This window comes from Gigantopelta aegis, chromosome 9, assembly GCF_016097555.1.
Source record: "Gigantopelta aegis isolate Gae_Host chromosome 9, Gae_host_genome, whole genome shotgun sequence".
NCBI lineage: Eukaryota > Metazoa > Mollusca > Gastropoda > Neomphalida > Peltospiridae > Gigantopelta > Gigantopelta aegis.
Genome location: NC_054707.1, coordinates 3,382,971 through 3,398,575, shown reverse-complemented (window position 1 = coordinate 3,398,575; position 15,605 = coordinate 3,382,971). Strand labels below are relative to the sequence as shown.

General features: G+C 38.5%; 1 protein-coding gene across 1 annotated transcript; it reads left to right on the top strand.

Annotated features, from left to right (window-relative positions):
- The first annotated feature begins 400 nt into the window (after positions 1 to 400).
- Positions 401 to 14,596, top strand: LOC121381122 (tetraspanin-9-like). The gene is made up of 8 exons (XM_041510252.1): positions 401 to 509; positions 3,605 to 3,701; positions 5,259 to 5,450; positions 6,084 to 6,158; positions 6,863 to 6,946; positions 8,110 to 8,232; positions 13,532 to 13,615; positions 14,477 to 14,596. Exons 2-8 carry the CDS (start codon positions 3,627 to 3,629, stop codon positions 14,543 to 14,545), a joined length of 702 nt encoding a protein of 233 aa, XP_041366186.1. The 5' UTR covers positions 401 to 509; positions 3,605 to 3,626; the 3' UTR covers positions 14,546 to 14,596.
- The last annotated feature ends 1,009 nt before the right edge of the window (positions 14,597 to 15,605 follow it).

The window sequence follows — 15,605 nt, the reverse complement described above, 5'->3', positions numbered from 1 at the left end:
TCTCTCTCTCTCTCTCTCTCTCTCCCTCCCTCCCTCCCTCCCTCTCTCTCTCTCTTACAAATACACAAAACGTCATCAATGTTTGTGTATGGTCTTAGATCAATAATGGATTTTGGATTTTAAAATTGGTTAGTTTGTTAACATGACGGTTTATCGCTTCCGTTTCCGTCATAACAAAGCAAGACACATTAGATTAAATTTTGTTTGAAAATAACAATTTAACATCATAATAATTTGTGAACTTTGCTACTTATGAATGCTTTTCTTTATACAATGAATGTGGAGAATCCTGTGATGTGTGCAGTCATGTCAATTTATTTGCCAAAACGTACCCGTAGCCGTAGCAGACGACGTAAGTAAAACTGGTTTGACAGGTTATGGAAACGTTGCTATTTATAGAATTAGATTGTATTTGTAATAACGAATCTTTACATAAATATATTCAGCTTCCACTCCCAAAAGTGGTTTTCGATATCCTTGCATTATTTATATTCAGTTTGACAAATCTGGTAAGTTACAAGTTTATAGTTCATCCGACATCAGTGTTTATTAAAAGCCTATTGGGCCAATAACAAGACATTTGTTTTAAAAGGATCACCACGATTACTTTCATAAGTAAGCACTAACTTGACTAAGAGTCAGCCGACTTCACAGAAGGGGGTTGTAGGATGTATGTACCATAGTAAAAAAAAAGTAGTTTTATTACTGAAATTTATTTGGCAACTGTGGCCTTGACACTTGGAAAAATTAGCTATGTATTTGTATAAACTATAATACAGAGCTGACTATGTTAAAATTTAGTAGTTGGTTGTCAAGTTTGGTGACCGGTAATTGTGAAAGATGAGGTTTTTAAAATAAAACCAGACAATAATAGATTCATGAGCCACCCATGCTGTTATGTCTTTTTAATAAGTAGCCCGAGTATTCAGACTGTAGAGGGCTAGATGGACATTTGGACAGATGTTCGGCCCTACAGTCAGAGACCAAGCTATCATGCTGCAATGCAGGGCTCAAACTTAAGAATTTGTCTCCCACGGCAATTCTTAAAAGAATGGGTGAAACAGTCCACCGACGGCAATTTTGAGCCTGCCTATGGCAGTTTTTTTTAAAAGTGACATTTGCAGCAAATAAACCTGACTGAAATGCTATCTTGTTATATGTAGACATCTTTTAAATGTGCAAATGTTAAATATTGGCAGATAATGTAGACCAGGTGTATACATTTCGCCATTGTTGAGGAGCTTTACCGACGGCACAAAAGTGCCATCAGTGATGCTCTCTACCTACAGCAATTTATATCTCAATGACAGCAATTGAGCCCTGCTATGTAATTTTCGGACAATCGCTGCCCACCACACGATAGTCAGAGATTTCTGCTCTAATACCACAACAATCCTATGTTTGATTGACTTGATTAAAAAAATCCACATATTAATCACTAATACACACACTACAGAAAGAAATTAGACAGCACCCACATTCAGCTAAACTTCAGGACACTCCGACGCAAGAATTAAAAGCTCGCTGACCTATATCGTGATGTAGGTCACGTGATTGCCCACTCGATGATTCCGCCTGACACAAAGTTACAAGGGCCGTCTCATACCAAGTGAGGTTACAACAAGTGTGAATAATAATGCAACACAAATGCAGTAACTACATGTTTGTATCATTCTAGTATGTACAAACATCTCAGATTCACAGCAGCACAGAATCCCACCAAATTCAAAGCCTGATCTGAGCAACAGTGATTGATTATATATACCCTTTAATTAGTGGTGTAACAATACATCAAACTATCAATATATTTCGATAGTCAGTGCCTCGATAGCAATTCATCGATAGTTAATGCAACTATCGATAACTATCGCAGTTGTTTGCTCAACTATCGATAGTTTCGATGGTATGCATAGTCAAATAATATAGTTTACGACCAACGCATGTTTTCACTACCTAGTGACATTATTGCAAATAATTAAGTACAAACACAGACATACATACACACACACATTCACACAAACACACACAGACAAACCCCCCCCCCCCCCCCCCCCCCCCCCACATACACAGACAAACACAGACAGACAGACACACACACACACACACACATTTGAAGATGAGATAAATAGTTTTGCGAAATATCTTCATATTATTGTTATCAAGCGATTTAAGAACTAGCAATACTATGGCACTACTATCACAATAGTACTATTATCACTATTGCAATACTGTCTCAATAATATTTTAACTGTCGCAATACTATTGCAATAGTTAAACTGACCTCAATAGTCACCCCTACCTTTATCATCCACCTACATGTATCTGGACAGCAGCTTAACATTTGAAACTGCAGTCACACCTCCCCATCTTATAACATGTTTTCCTAATGCAAAATAAAAACACAACTGCAGTTTAATAAACTTGTATATATTTTGACTACCAACATACAATACTAAAATACACATTTCAGGGGACAATATTTTGAAATCTGAGTTAACCGGAAGTCGGTTCACATGGTTTTTACTTAGGTACGTGAATTATATTTGCGTAACCTGTGGGTTAACTGATCAGTTACCTCAAAGTTACGTTTAAATTATATTTTAAATACATAATTTTTAGCTCAAACATAAAATTAAAACAAAATACAAAAGAAAATATTTTATAAAAAAGATTCTTTAATGCTTTCTAAAGTTAACAATATTATTAAAGGACTAAATTTCAACCCCAGTACTGAAACAAAAGAGGTACACTTCTAGATTCCTTTTTTCTTTTTGCGGTGGCCAAGTTACTTTCACTTTATTGATGATACTTCTATACTCCAGTGACGTTCCAAATGTTTGTTTTTTAAAGCTCATTATGCGATGTTAGTATTTTTCAACTTTTGTAACTCTTTTGGATTCCTATTTACATTAAAACAGTTTTTAATATTTGTAAAATATTATGTGAAATATATACATGTATTCCTCAAGAGATAAAATAGCTGTAGATACTTCAGCCACCATTTAAAAAAAAATGGAAGTAACAATTACAGTTAACATTTTCGACAATGATTGATTATGGATATTTAAAATTTATCATAACATCAGTAGAACCATCCGATCAGGTTTTGATTATCAATCACTACAACATCACTATGTAAAGGATAAATATCAATAGAGGACTGAATCTCTCTGAACGGGATACCCCTTAAAATCAGACTTTTACTTGGAACATGGGTGTCCAGTTTAGAGAGGTTTTACTGTAGATGGTTATACATACTTGAGCTTGAAGCTTAAAGTTTTAACAATATCTCTTTCAGTATTAGTTAGTCATGTTTATGACAACAACAACACTTTAAGAATAATATTTTAGTCCACAAAATGCATGTATGTACTTATGTACTAAAATAATTCTGAAAGTAAATTTTTAATTGAGTAAATTAAATTAATAAAGACAAGCATTTTGAACTTTTTTATCCTGAAGGAATGGACTACACATGTACCTGTTTACAGCTTATCATGTACCTACTCACATTAAGATACTTATTGGATTACTTCATGTGACTTTAAATTTTTGTGTGATTGTTTTGTATTAATATATTTATTTTCATCGTTATTACTTACAGGTGTTGATCAGTTCTTGCAGTCATGGCTCCAATATTTGATGTGGGCTGGTACAAATGCTTTCGAATACTTTTCATCATCATTGATTTTATTTTTCTGGTAAGAGGCCACCAAATTTGTGTTATGAGTGTTGGAGAATATAAAATAATAGTTTTTAGTCCCTTATTGGTCCAACCGGGGGTGGGACTATAGATTTTCATCTCCATCCTTCTGTCTATCTGTCCATCTGTCTGCCTGTACCACATATAGTTTTCCATACAATGTTTAGAAATGCTTTAAGATATTGAGCTGATATTTTGTATATAGCTTTGTCATGTTTAGTTACAAATCAAGTTTGACTTTATGGGAATTTAGGGGCGGGACGTAGCCCAGTTGTAAAGTGCTCGCTTGATGCGCGGTCGTTTTGGGATTGATCGCTGTTGGTGGGCCCACCATTGTACTATATCTCTTTCCAGTCACTTCACCATGACTGGTATATCAAAGGCCATGGTATGTGCTATCCTGTCTGTGGGATGATGCATATATAAAAGATCTCTTTCTACTAATGGAACAAATGTAGCGGGTTTCCTCACTATGACTGTCAAAATGGCCATATGTTTAACATCCAATATCCGATGATTAATAAATTTATATGCTCTTGTGGTGTTAAACAAAACAATTTTATTTTTATTTATAGGAATTTATTCAAAGGCCATAACTCTGTTAAACATGGATTTTATCCATGTTTGACAGAGTTATGGCCCTTGAACGTAGACTACGTGTGGGGACCGGTGGGGGATGTGGGGACCAGTGGGGGATGTGTATGGCTTTAGCAGTACTCTTAGAATGCTTTCTAAAAGTTAACTTCATAATATAATTACAAACTATTTAAATCTATTTTACTGTATAAATTCTATTCCCAATAACAAGTAAATAGTGTTATTCCTACTTTTGCTTTCACATAAGTGCTGTAAAGCATCGTACAAAATACTTATAAAATACCTTCCAAACTATCAGAAAACATGCGATGTCATTTCAATGTTTTTAGTACCTATACACAAATCAAATAAATTAAGTCACTGTTGAAGAGAAAATCTTATGAACATCATCACTACTCAGGAGAGTTACACGTAACTTGGTTCCTTTTCCTTTTAGCCAAAAAGCAGTTTTAATGCAAGCTTTTTAATGATTTTTATAAAATTGAAATAGTCTTTATAGGAAATGAAAAAATGCAAAATATCATCTCCTGATATTTGACTACAACTTGGGGAAGAACAGTTTTGGTCTGGTTTTAACTTTAACATTACATAATTTTATTTGTTGGACTGTAAAATCACCTCTAACATAATTACATGTTAATGTTTGAAGGAGTGCTTTGAGGAAAACAATATTTAGTACATGTTATTTTACGAGTACATTCTTTTAGGTGCATTTATTCAGCTAAATAATGTTTTGCTGTCTAAAATGTACTAGAAAGTATGACTGCTGATAGGTTTGAAATGTTTTGGCCCTATTGACAGTGTGATTATGTAATAAATATATGATAATCCACAGTACATGACCTGAATGGATTATTCTATATAATTATCAGAAATACTTTTCAGTTATAATAAATGCATGTCTTTGGTAAATGTCTTAGTTTGAAATGCATGTGTAATTGTACATTTTTTGTTACAGTTGACTGGTGTTGCTATGATTGGACTTGGGGTCTACGTGCAAGTGACGAAAGGAGAGTTCTTTAATCTGATACCGAAAGCTGAATATGCGAGTGCGCCATCGGTGTTAATCGCTGGCGGCGTGATTGTTATCGTCTTCTCCTTCATCGGTATCCTGGGAGCCTGGATGCACAGTCAGTGTCTGCTGGTGATGGTAAGTGCCACATTGTAATCACTAGCTTTTGTTGGCACTGGGAAGACAAAACATATAACATCACAAAAACGTAGATTCTTTAATGATGACGGGTTAGTTGCTTAGTACAGAAGGTAAGTGCTCAAGATTGCTAGCTAAGACACAGATTTCTATTGGTCCATACCTGTCATATAAATTTTCCACATCTTCTCTCTGTCTCTGTCTTGGCCAGTGTCTCTCTGTCTCTTTTCTCTCGCTCTCTTGCTATCTCTCTCTCTCTGTGTTTCTTCTCTCTCTCTCTCTCTCTCTCTCTCTCTCTTCTCTCTCTCTCTCTCTCTCTGTGTGTCTCCATCTCTCTTTTTCTTTACCATCCCCTCTACTTTCACTTTGAACCTCTCCGACGCCATATAACCGTAAATAAAATGTTTTGAGTGCATCGTTAAATAAAACATTTCCTTCCTTCCTCCACTTTGAACTTACAGTTAAATTTTAAAATCAAGTCTACAATCAAATCTCTGACCTGCAGGTTCACTAGATTATCTCCCCTTTGTTACCTTGTACGTGGCCATAATCTGCTGTATATTTCTATTGTTAATTAAATGTTAAATCTCGAATACTGTTAGGATTACCTTTTTTGTTTTATTTGATTTTCAGTACTTTACATCTGTCTTCATTATTTTCTGCATTGAAATAGCAGCTGGTGTTCTGGGCTTTGTTTACAGAAGTGAAGTAAGTTTGACATTTTAATTTACCCCCTTTATGTAGAAACAAACTTTGCTTCATCTTTCAGACTTGTCAAAGACCATCCACCCACCCATTCACCGTCCATCCATTGATCCTTCCACAAATCTAATTTACTCATCCTTCTGTTCATCCATCCATCAATTCCATACAATCCATTTGTCTTATATTTCTGACCATCCATCCATCCATCCATCCATCCATCCATCCATCATTCCATCCACCCATCCAACCTATCCATCCATCCATCTAATCATCCATCCTTCCATCAATGCCATGCATCCATTCATCTATCCATCCATCTACTTACATTGACTGTTTCTCTTGTACATATTTTGAAAGAACAGAAAGTAAGGGAAGTAAAAGTTACATAATTATAGATGAAGAGGAAACTATAAATAAATATTCCAGTATAGGACAGCAAAAGAAATATTTTGATTTGCATAACATTGTGTTTGTATTTTTGAAAAAACAAATAAAAGACACATTGTTAAGAAATATTATGAAGTTAATTTTACAAAAAAGGTAAATTGGTTATGACATAAAATTACTGTTACTGAAATATTTGGAGGCCTGGAATAGATGAAAAGAACCAAATTCAATGAGAACTTGTTTATAATTGTTGTCTGTAATTATACAGCCCATCTCTGCCTGGGTTCTTAGTACTAATTTATTTGTTTGTTTTTGTTTAGATTGATGACAACTTACAGTCACAACTGTTGTCAGGCCTCAAAGATCCTGAGAGGAGGGAATCATGGAACTTCATCCAAAAAGAGGTTTGTGGCAATATTTGATTTCTTTTTCTTTTTTGTTTTGTTTGGTGAGATACATATTTACATGGAACTAAGTATATTAGCCGGTTTTGAAAATTATTTGAAAAAAAAGTAATAATCTTTAAAATGTACCAACATTTTTAGTATAATAATCAGATAATAATAATAATCCCAGAATTAGAAGCACCTTAACAAACTTCTATAATTAGTATATTCTTCAGTATATTGGGAATTGCATAACAAACAAGATGGTGTGAATTTGTTTTAAAAATATACACATAGCTATAAGTACTGATGAATGACAGGTGGCTTGTTATGGTGGTTGTCTTACTAATAGTGTGTAATGTTTATCATTCTAAACCAAAATTTAAATGTAATGTAACTGTATGTATTACATGTAGGATATTTAAATTTATATTTTGTGTTTATGGCACAAATGTTTATCATCCTAATTTTTTAATGTGATTGTCAGCACTTGTGTATGAAATGTTAATTTCCAAAACGTGATATATCCATTGAGAAAAACTAGATTTTGCTGCAACATGACATAACATATATTATGCAAAGCACTGTCGTATTGTAGAATTGTACTAACATCACTTAGAAAGTGGTGTACATGTTTTTTGCATTTTGGAAATGAACTTTTCATATTGTAGCTCACTGCTGTTTTGTGCCTGTAGTCATACTGGCTTTGGCGAATAAACTGATACTTATTCTCTGTCTGAATCTGACTCTGATTCATACTGATTCTGATTCTGACAAACTCTTCCTCTTGATTCTTACTAACTCTGACTGACTGATTCTGACAAACTCTGACTGATTCTGACAAACTGACTGATTCTGACAGAATGATTCTGATTCTGACAAACTCTGACTGATTCTGACAAACTCGGACTGATTCTGACAAACTCGGACTGATTCTGACAAACTGACTGATTCTGACTGATTCTGATTCTGACAAAATCTGACTGATTCTGACAAACTGATTGATTCTGACAAACTCTGACTGACTCTGACAAACTGACTGATTCTGACTGACTGATTCTGACAAACTGACTGATTCTGACAAACTTTGACTGATTCTGACAAACTCTGACTGATTCTGACAAACTCTGACTGATTCTAATTCTGACCGACTCTGATTCTGATTCTATGTGATGTTGTAGTTCAAGTGCTGTGGAGTGAACAACGCCTCTGACTGGTTCTCGCTGTCGAAGAACGCCGTGCCGGACTCGTGTTGTCAGAGCACTGGGTGCGGTCAGCAGGGCACGACTCTCGCTTACAGAGTGGTCAGTATTCTATGTCTTCTTCCTTTTCCTTTAGTTTGTTTTGGGGCATATAGTATCCACGTACGGTTCAGGCACACTGTACTGGGCAATGGTTCAAGCACACTGTACTGGGCAGTGGTTCAGGCACACTGTACTGGGCCATGTTTCAGGCACACTGTACTGGGTCATGGTTCAGGCACACTGTACTGGGCCATGGTTCAGGCACACTGTACTGAGCAATGGTTCAGGCACACTGTACTGAGCAATGGTTCAGGCACACTGTACTGTGCAATGTTTCAGGCACACTGTACTGTGCAATGGTTCAGGCACACTGTATTGGGCAATGGTTCAGGCACCCTGTACTGTGCCATGGTTCAGGCACCCTGTACTGTGCCATGGTTCAGGCACACTGTACTCGGCAGTGGTTCAGGCACGCTGTACTGGGCCATGGTTCAGGCACGCTGTACTGGGCCATGGTTCAGGCACGCTGTACTGGGCAATGGTTCAGACACGCTGTACTGGGCAATGGTTCAGGCACGCTGTACTGTGCCATGGTTCAGGCACGCTGTACTGTGCCATGGTTCAGGCACGCTGTACTGGGCAGTGGTTCAGGCACGCTGTACTGGGCAGTGGTTCAGACACGCTGTACTGGGCAGTGGTTCAGACACGCTGTACTGGGCAGTGGTTCAGGCACGCTGTACTGGGCAGTGGTTCAGGCACGCTGTACTGGGCAGTGGTTCAGGCACCCTGTACTGGGCAGTGGTTCAGACACACTGTACTGAGCAGTGGTTCAGACACACTGTACTGGGCAGTGGTTCAGACACACTGTACTGGGCAGTGATTCAGGCACACTGTACTGGGCAGTGGTTCAGGCACCCTGTACTGGGCAGTGGTTCAGACACACTGTACTGGGCAGTGGTTCAGGCACACTGTACTGGGCAGTGGTTCAGGCACACTGTACTGGGCAGTGGTTCAGGCACCCTGTACTGGGCAGTGGTTCAGGCACCCTGTACTGGGCAATGGTTCAGGCACCCTGTACTGGGCAATGGTTCAGGCACCCTGTACTGGGCAATGGTTCAGGCACCCTGTACTGGGCCATTGTTCAGACACCCTGTACTGGGCCATTGTTCAGACACCCTGTACTGGGCAGTGGTTCAGACACCCTGTACTGGGCAGTGGTTCAGACACGCTGTACTGGGCAATGGTTCAGACACGCTGTACTGGGCAATGGTTCAGACACGCTGTACTGGGCAATGGTTCAGACACGCTGTACTGGGCAATGGTTCAGGCACACTGTAGTGGGTAATGGTTCAGGCACACTGTACTTGGCAAACACCTTAGCTGTTATGCTTTCTTTAAAAGAAAAGAATTCCTTAATAACACCTCAACACAATTTAAACTATGGGTATATGGTGTCTAACATATGGGTATTTCAACATTTGATTGATAGAAAGAGAAGAAACCTTTTTTGCCACATAGGCTACTCCACTAATAAAGCAGCAAGGAATCGTATATATACTCTTCAAAAAAAGAAACGCAAAAGGGTACAAATGGGTTATAACTCCGATTTTATGTTTCCTACCAGTTCATGCTTTGTGAATATAAGGTCATTGCATGTCCCAAACACATTCCCACAGTTACATTCGATAAAACGCAGCTACTGTACAATAAAGTTCCAAAATGTGAATATTCGCAGCCACGTGCAAACCATGTCACCACTGCACGTGCGTTGTCTGCACGTGCAACATGAACACCGACAGTATAAAAGTGCAGGGTGTAAGCTTGCCTGGCCTCTGTATCTGGCCGACAGTTGACAATCCAGGACATGCCACGTCTCAGTGAACCGCAGAGAAACAATGCCATCGGCCGACTAGACGCAGGCGAATCCAGAATGGCCGTTGCCAGGGCATTCCATGTGTCCCCAAGCACCATCTCCAGACTGTGGGACCGTTACCAGCAACATGGATCAACACGTGACCTCCCTAGATCCGGTCGACCACGGGTCACTACCCCCGGGCAGGACCGCTACATCCGGGTACGCCACCTTCGGGAACGATTGACTACTGCCACCTCCACAGCCGCAGCAATACCAGGTTTGCGCAGGATATCCGACCAGACCGTACGGAACCGCCTACGTGAGGTAGGAATTCGTGCCAGACGTCCAGTTCGAGGTGTCATCTTAACACCACAACACCGTCGACTCCAACTGCAGTGGTGCCAGATTCATCGACAATGGCCTCAACTGCGATGGAGACAGGTGTGGTTCAGTGACGAGTCCCGATTTCTGCTCCGACGTCATGATGGAAGATGTCGCGTGTATAGGCGTCGTGGTGAACGTTATGCGGCAAACTGCGTGCAGGAAGTGGACAGATTCGGCGGGGGTAGTGTCATGGTGTGGGCAGCCATCTCACACACTGGCAGAACTGACCTGGTCCACGTGCAGGGCAACCTGAATGCACAGGGCTACATTGACCAGATCCTCCGGCCACACATCATTCAAGTTATGGCCAACGTCAACGCAGTGTTCCAACATGACAACGCCAGGCCTCACACAGCACGTCTCACAACGGCTTTCCTACAGAACAACAACATTAATGTCCTTCCTTGGCCATCGATATCACCGGATTTGAACCCAATTGAGCATCTATGGGACGAGTTGGACCGACGCCTCCGACAGCGACAACCACAGCCCCAGACCCTGCCCGAGCTGGCAGCAGCCTTGCAGGCCGAGTGGGTCACCATCCCCCGGGACGTCATCCGTACTCTGGTTGCTTCAATGGGCAGGCGGTGCCAGGCAGTTGTCAACACACGCGGAGGCCACACCCGGTATTGACTCCAGATGACCTTGACCTTGGTGGTGTGTCCTATCACTTACTCACAATGGACTAGAGTGAATTGTGAACAATCCTGCAACATTTGGTAATTATCGGACTCACCATTCAATAATTAAATCAATTCTCCAAATGTTACGACAATGTGGTTTTGCGTTTCTTCTTTTGAAGAGTATATATATATATGTACGGACACACAATGAAAATGCAAAACAGATATTTTTCAATATTTTGTTGTTATTAATGAAAAATATATTTATTGGACTTAAAATAACAATTTATGAGAGGAAGCCGGTAAAAGGCTGGTGGATGATTACCATTCTGGAGAGCAAACTGTAGTCTCACAGCATGATGTCGCGTTGTCATGATGTTACCGTTGTACGGGCGTCTGCATCTGAGTCCAGCCGTTCTGAGTTGACGGATGAATGTCATCGGATGGATATGCCTTCCATGACGTCCTATCATATTGCTTGCTGTCATTGTCGCAGTTCTGAACTGGTCACGGAGGTGGTGTTGTCGAATCTGCCGATCTTAGCGTGGGGTCATAACGGGATGTTGACCAGGTCGAGGTCGATCATGGACACCCCCGGTCTATCATGGACACCCCCGGTCTGTTGATGACGTTCAACAAATTGTCCAATAGTTGATGGATGGACTCTGAAGGTCCTAGCAACTTGGCTTTGCGAAGTACCCCCCTTGAACCATGCCCAACGCTCGTTTCCTTTGTTCTTCTCTGAGTCGTGGCATTCTTAATGTGATGAGGAATATGACACCGTTACGTAACTTTTATGTGTGCACATACTGGCATTTCACGTGCATTGCATGCAGCATGATTGAGCATGTAGTGAATGCATTTCACACCATTTTGTGTGTTTCTGCTATTGTATGTGTAACGAGAACAAAACCAGGATTAAAACCCAAACAAAAGTACCAATCAATGGCTTCCTCTCATAAATTGTTATTTTAAGTCCAATAAATATATTTTTCATTAATCACAACAAAATATTGAAAAATATCTCTTTTGCATTTTCATTGTGTGTCAGTATATATATATACATGTATATATATATATATATATTCACATTTTCCCACACACAGGACAATACATACCATGGCCTTTGATGTACTAGTCATGTAGCATGGACTGAGATGGAGAAAGCCCCCTGAGTTTGTTGACAGTGATGGATTTTGTTACACATTACATCTCAGACAGGCAATATGTGCTTTCTGTTCACGATTAGTTTATTTCTTTCTTTTATGGTTATTGTTATGTTTATATTCAATTAATGTTCAAGCTCACTGTCCAAGGCACACACCTCTGCTATCTGGGCTGTCTGTCCACGACAGTGGGTTAGTTGTTAGTGGTTAGTGAGAGAAGTCAGTGTAGTGGCCTTACACCTACCTACTGAGTCATTAAACGGGATGTGAACCCAGTACCTATCAGCCGTAAGTCTGATGGCCCAACCACTATACCACCGAGGCCGGTCTAGGATTAGAGAGAGAGGGAGGGAGAGAGAGAGGGAGGGAGAGAGAGAGAGAGAGAGAGAGAGAGAGAGAGAGAGAGAGAGAGAGAGAGAGAGAGAGAGAGAGAGAGAGAGAGAGAGAGAGAGAGAGAGAGAGAGAGAGAGAGAGAGAGAGAGAGAGAGAGAGAGAGAGAGAGAGAGAGAGAGAGGTTAATGATTTTTAAAGACTAACTCTGCTGAAATGTGAACCGAGTACTTACCAGCCATGGCTTCAGGCCAGTGGTCCGTGCCAGTTTACATATTGTGTGTGTGTGTGATACTATAACTGATACATGAGAGAAAGAGATACATGTACAATGTAGTTGTCATAACCTTACTGTGAACCTTAAAGACTCAAGATACTTTTGTTGTATTCCTTATAAATACAAGTTCCTCAGAAATACCGACTTGTTTGGACTAAGTAATTTATTGCATTCATCATAATGTTTATATCCATTAATATTCCCTCAAAACGCTTCTTTTGAAGGGGATAACAAAATGTTTATATCCATTAATATTCCCTCAAAACCCTTCTTTTGAAGGGGATAACAAAATGTTTGCGACAACAAATGTTTTACCAGGAATGAAATAATCGTAATGTTTAACAATCCATATAGTCCTAAATACTCTCCTGGCTCCGTATTCATAAACGTACTTAAGTCAATGTATGATACCTAAATACATACTTAAAGTACATAGATAAGTATCATACATTCACTTAAGTATGTTTATGAATATGGAGCCTGGAGTTGTACTGTGATATAACAATAATTAATTGGAATTGCTAGTGAATTCTGTGCATTTGGCAAAACAAATATATTTAGAAAATGTTTTTTGTATTATATACTGCAGGTTTGTTATTCCAAGGCTGTTGCATTCCTCAAAAACAATGCTTTATGCCAACAGAGCAGGTTGAATCATTAATGAATTCAGTGCATTTAACAAACAAAACTTATTTTAAAAACAGTTGTTTGTAATTTATTACAGGGTTGTTATTCGAAGGCTGTGTCATTCCTCAAAGACAACATGTACGCTATTGGAGCTGCAGGGATTGGATTTGCATGCTGTCAGGTTAGACATTCTGACATGTTAGTCAGACTTTAGCTTTTGATTTCACTTCATTTCAACTTATTTTCATGCTTATATCCAATTACGGTTCAAGCACGCTGTCATGGCACACACCTCAGCTATCTGGGCTGTCTGTCCAGGACAGTGGGTTAGTTGTTAGTTGGTTAGTGATTAGTGAGAGAAGAGGGTGTAGTGGCCTTACACCTACCCATTGAGCCCTTAAGTACTCGCTCTGGGTTGGAGCCGGTACCGGGCTATGAACCCTGTACCTACCAGCCTGTAGTGTAATGGCTTAACCACTGTGCCACGGAGGCCGGTTTAGCTTTTGAAGAAACATTTTCGAAAATACAAGCAAGAAATCCTTCTGTTCATCCTTAACAAATGTTTATAAAATAATTATTTTAGTTTATGTTATGAATAATGAGGTCATGTTAGGATTAGGTTCAAGGATATCAATATAATGTTCATATTTGCAAATTCAGGACCCCAAATAGGGAAACATAGAACTCTTTCCAAAATACTAACTCTGAATAATTTGAAACTTTCCTTGTATTGTTTTTCTATTTTTAAAAATTACATCTTAAGGCCATCGGGACATAAAGGACGAACAGAAATTGATTGTAATTGATTGTGTTAAAGACCATTCATTATGAAGATGTCCACAAGCATTCATTTTGTACACTATTTGGGTGTTAATGCAAGTGTGTGCTTTAAAACAAACAGACAATTTTAAAGGAAATATATCTTTACAAATTACTTTTTTGATGTACGTTTTTAGGAGGGGTATCTTATTTGATGGATAGATAAATAAACTCCTGTGACAGGAAATGATGATTAATTTTGTTTTTGTGATTGATTTTTCAGATTCTTGTGATGATGTGTACACTAATTCTGATACACTACATCCGGCGTTACCATGGGAAACTGGCTTGAATCCGGAGGTCGTTCATTAAGAATATTTCAGAATTATATCATTCAAACACTGTTGCTGAACCTGTCCTTTCTGAAAATATTACATTGCGACAGTCAAACCCGACTATAAAGACCACTTTTTTGGAAAACGAGATGTGTGAAATTCTTCAAAATATGGAGATGGGGGAGGGTGGGGGAGTGAAAATAATCTGTGTTTGAAGAGAAGTTCAAATAAGGGGAATAAAATTATGTGACCCCTCAGATTGAATTTTGTGGCACAGAGAGGTGCGATCGTGCTCGGGTCCTCTGGAAACAAAAGTCTGTTATGGATGCTAAGACGTTTGTATTTTTATGCAGGAGTGGTAAATTAGAAGTGTTCTTTATAGCAGACCTGTCAACCTTTAGTCAAGAGAAAGCAGGAGGTGTGTCTTGAAAAAGCAGGAGATTTTGTCAAAAAGCAGGAGATTTTTTAAATTCACACAATTTAACCCAAAATCGCAAGATTTAAAAAAAACATTATTACAATAAGTTATATGAATACTTTATAATGTCATATATACTTCTTAACCTTAGATCTTGGCATTAAAAAAAAAACAAATTATTAAAAAAAATTAAAAAAATAATTTAAGTTTAAATATTATTATGATTTAATACATATTTAAAAAAAAAAAAAAAAATTATCCAAAAATGTTAAGAACATGAACAAGAAATAAAAAAATTAATTAGTACATTTACGGTATTACACTTACTTACAGGTTGCGTTACATTATCATTTGTGGTTAGTGTACCAAAGACAAATTTATATAAATCTTATAAATTAATATTCAGTTTTTACTATAATGAGGAACGGTGGCGTGGTACTTATTTAAAATCATTATAATGATGCAATAAACATTGTATTTTCATTAATCATAAGTAAAACCTCATTACGGACATCGTGTGAAATATACCGGAATTATACCCATTTCCGTGAGTAACTTTATGTCAATGTCAAACACAACATTTTTTAATTGTACAAAAATTATTTCTTGAAGTGTACCCTTATAACCAACATTTTACCGCACAAACATACAAAATTAAC

Excerpts from the sequence above, each read along its gene's own strand:
- LOC121381122 (XM_041510252.1), top strand. The coding sequence starts at position 3,627 with ATGGCTCCAATATTTGATGTGGGCTGGTACAAATGCTTTCGAATACTT. Across the intron at positions 3,702-5,258 it reads TCATTGATTTTATTTTTCTG|TTGACTGGTGTTGCTATGAT; the intron begins GTAAGAGGCCAC and ends TTTTTGTTACAG. Across the intron at positions 8,233-13,531 it reads CGACTCTCGCTTACAGAGTG|GGTTGTTATTCGAAGGCTGT; the intron begins GTCAGTATTCTA and ends AATTTATTACAG.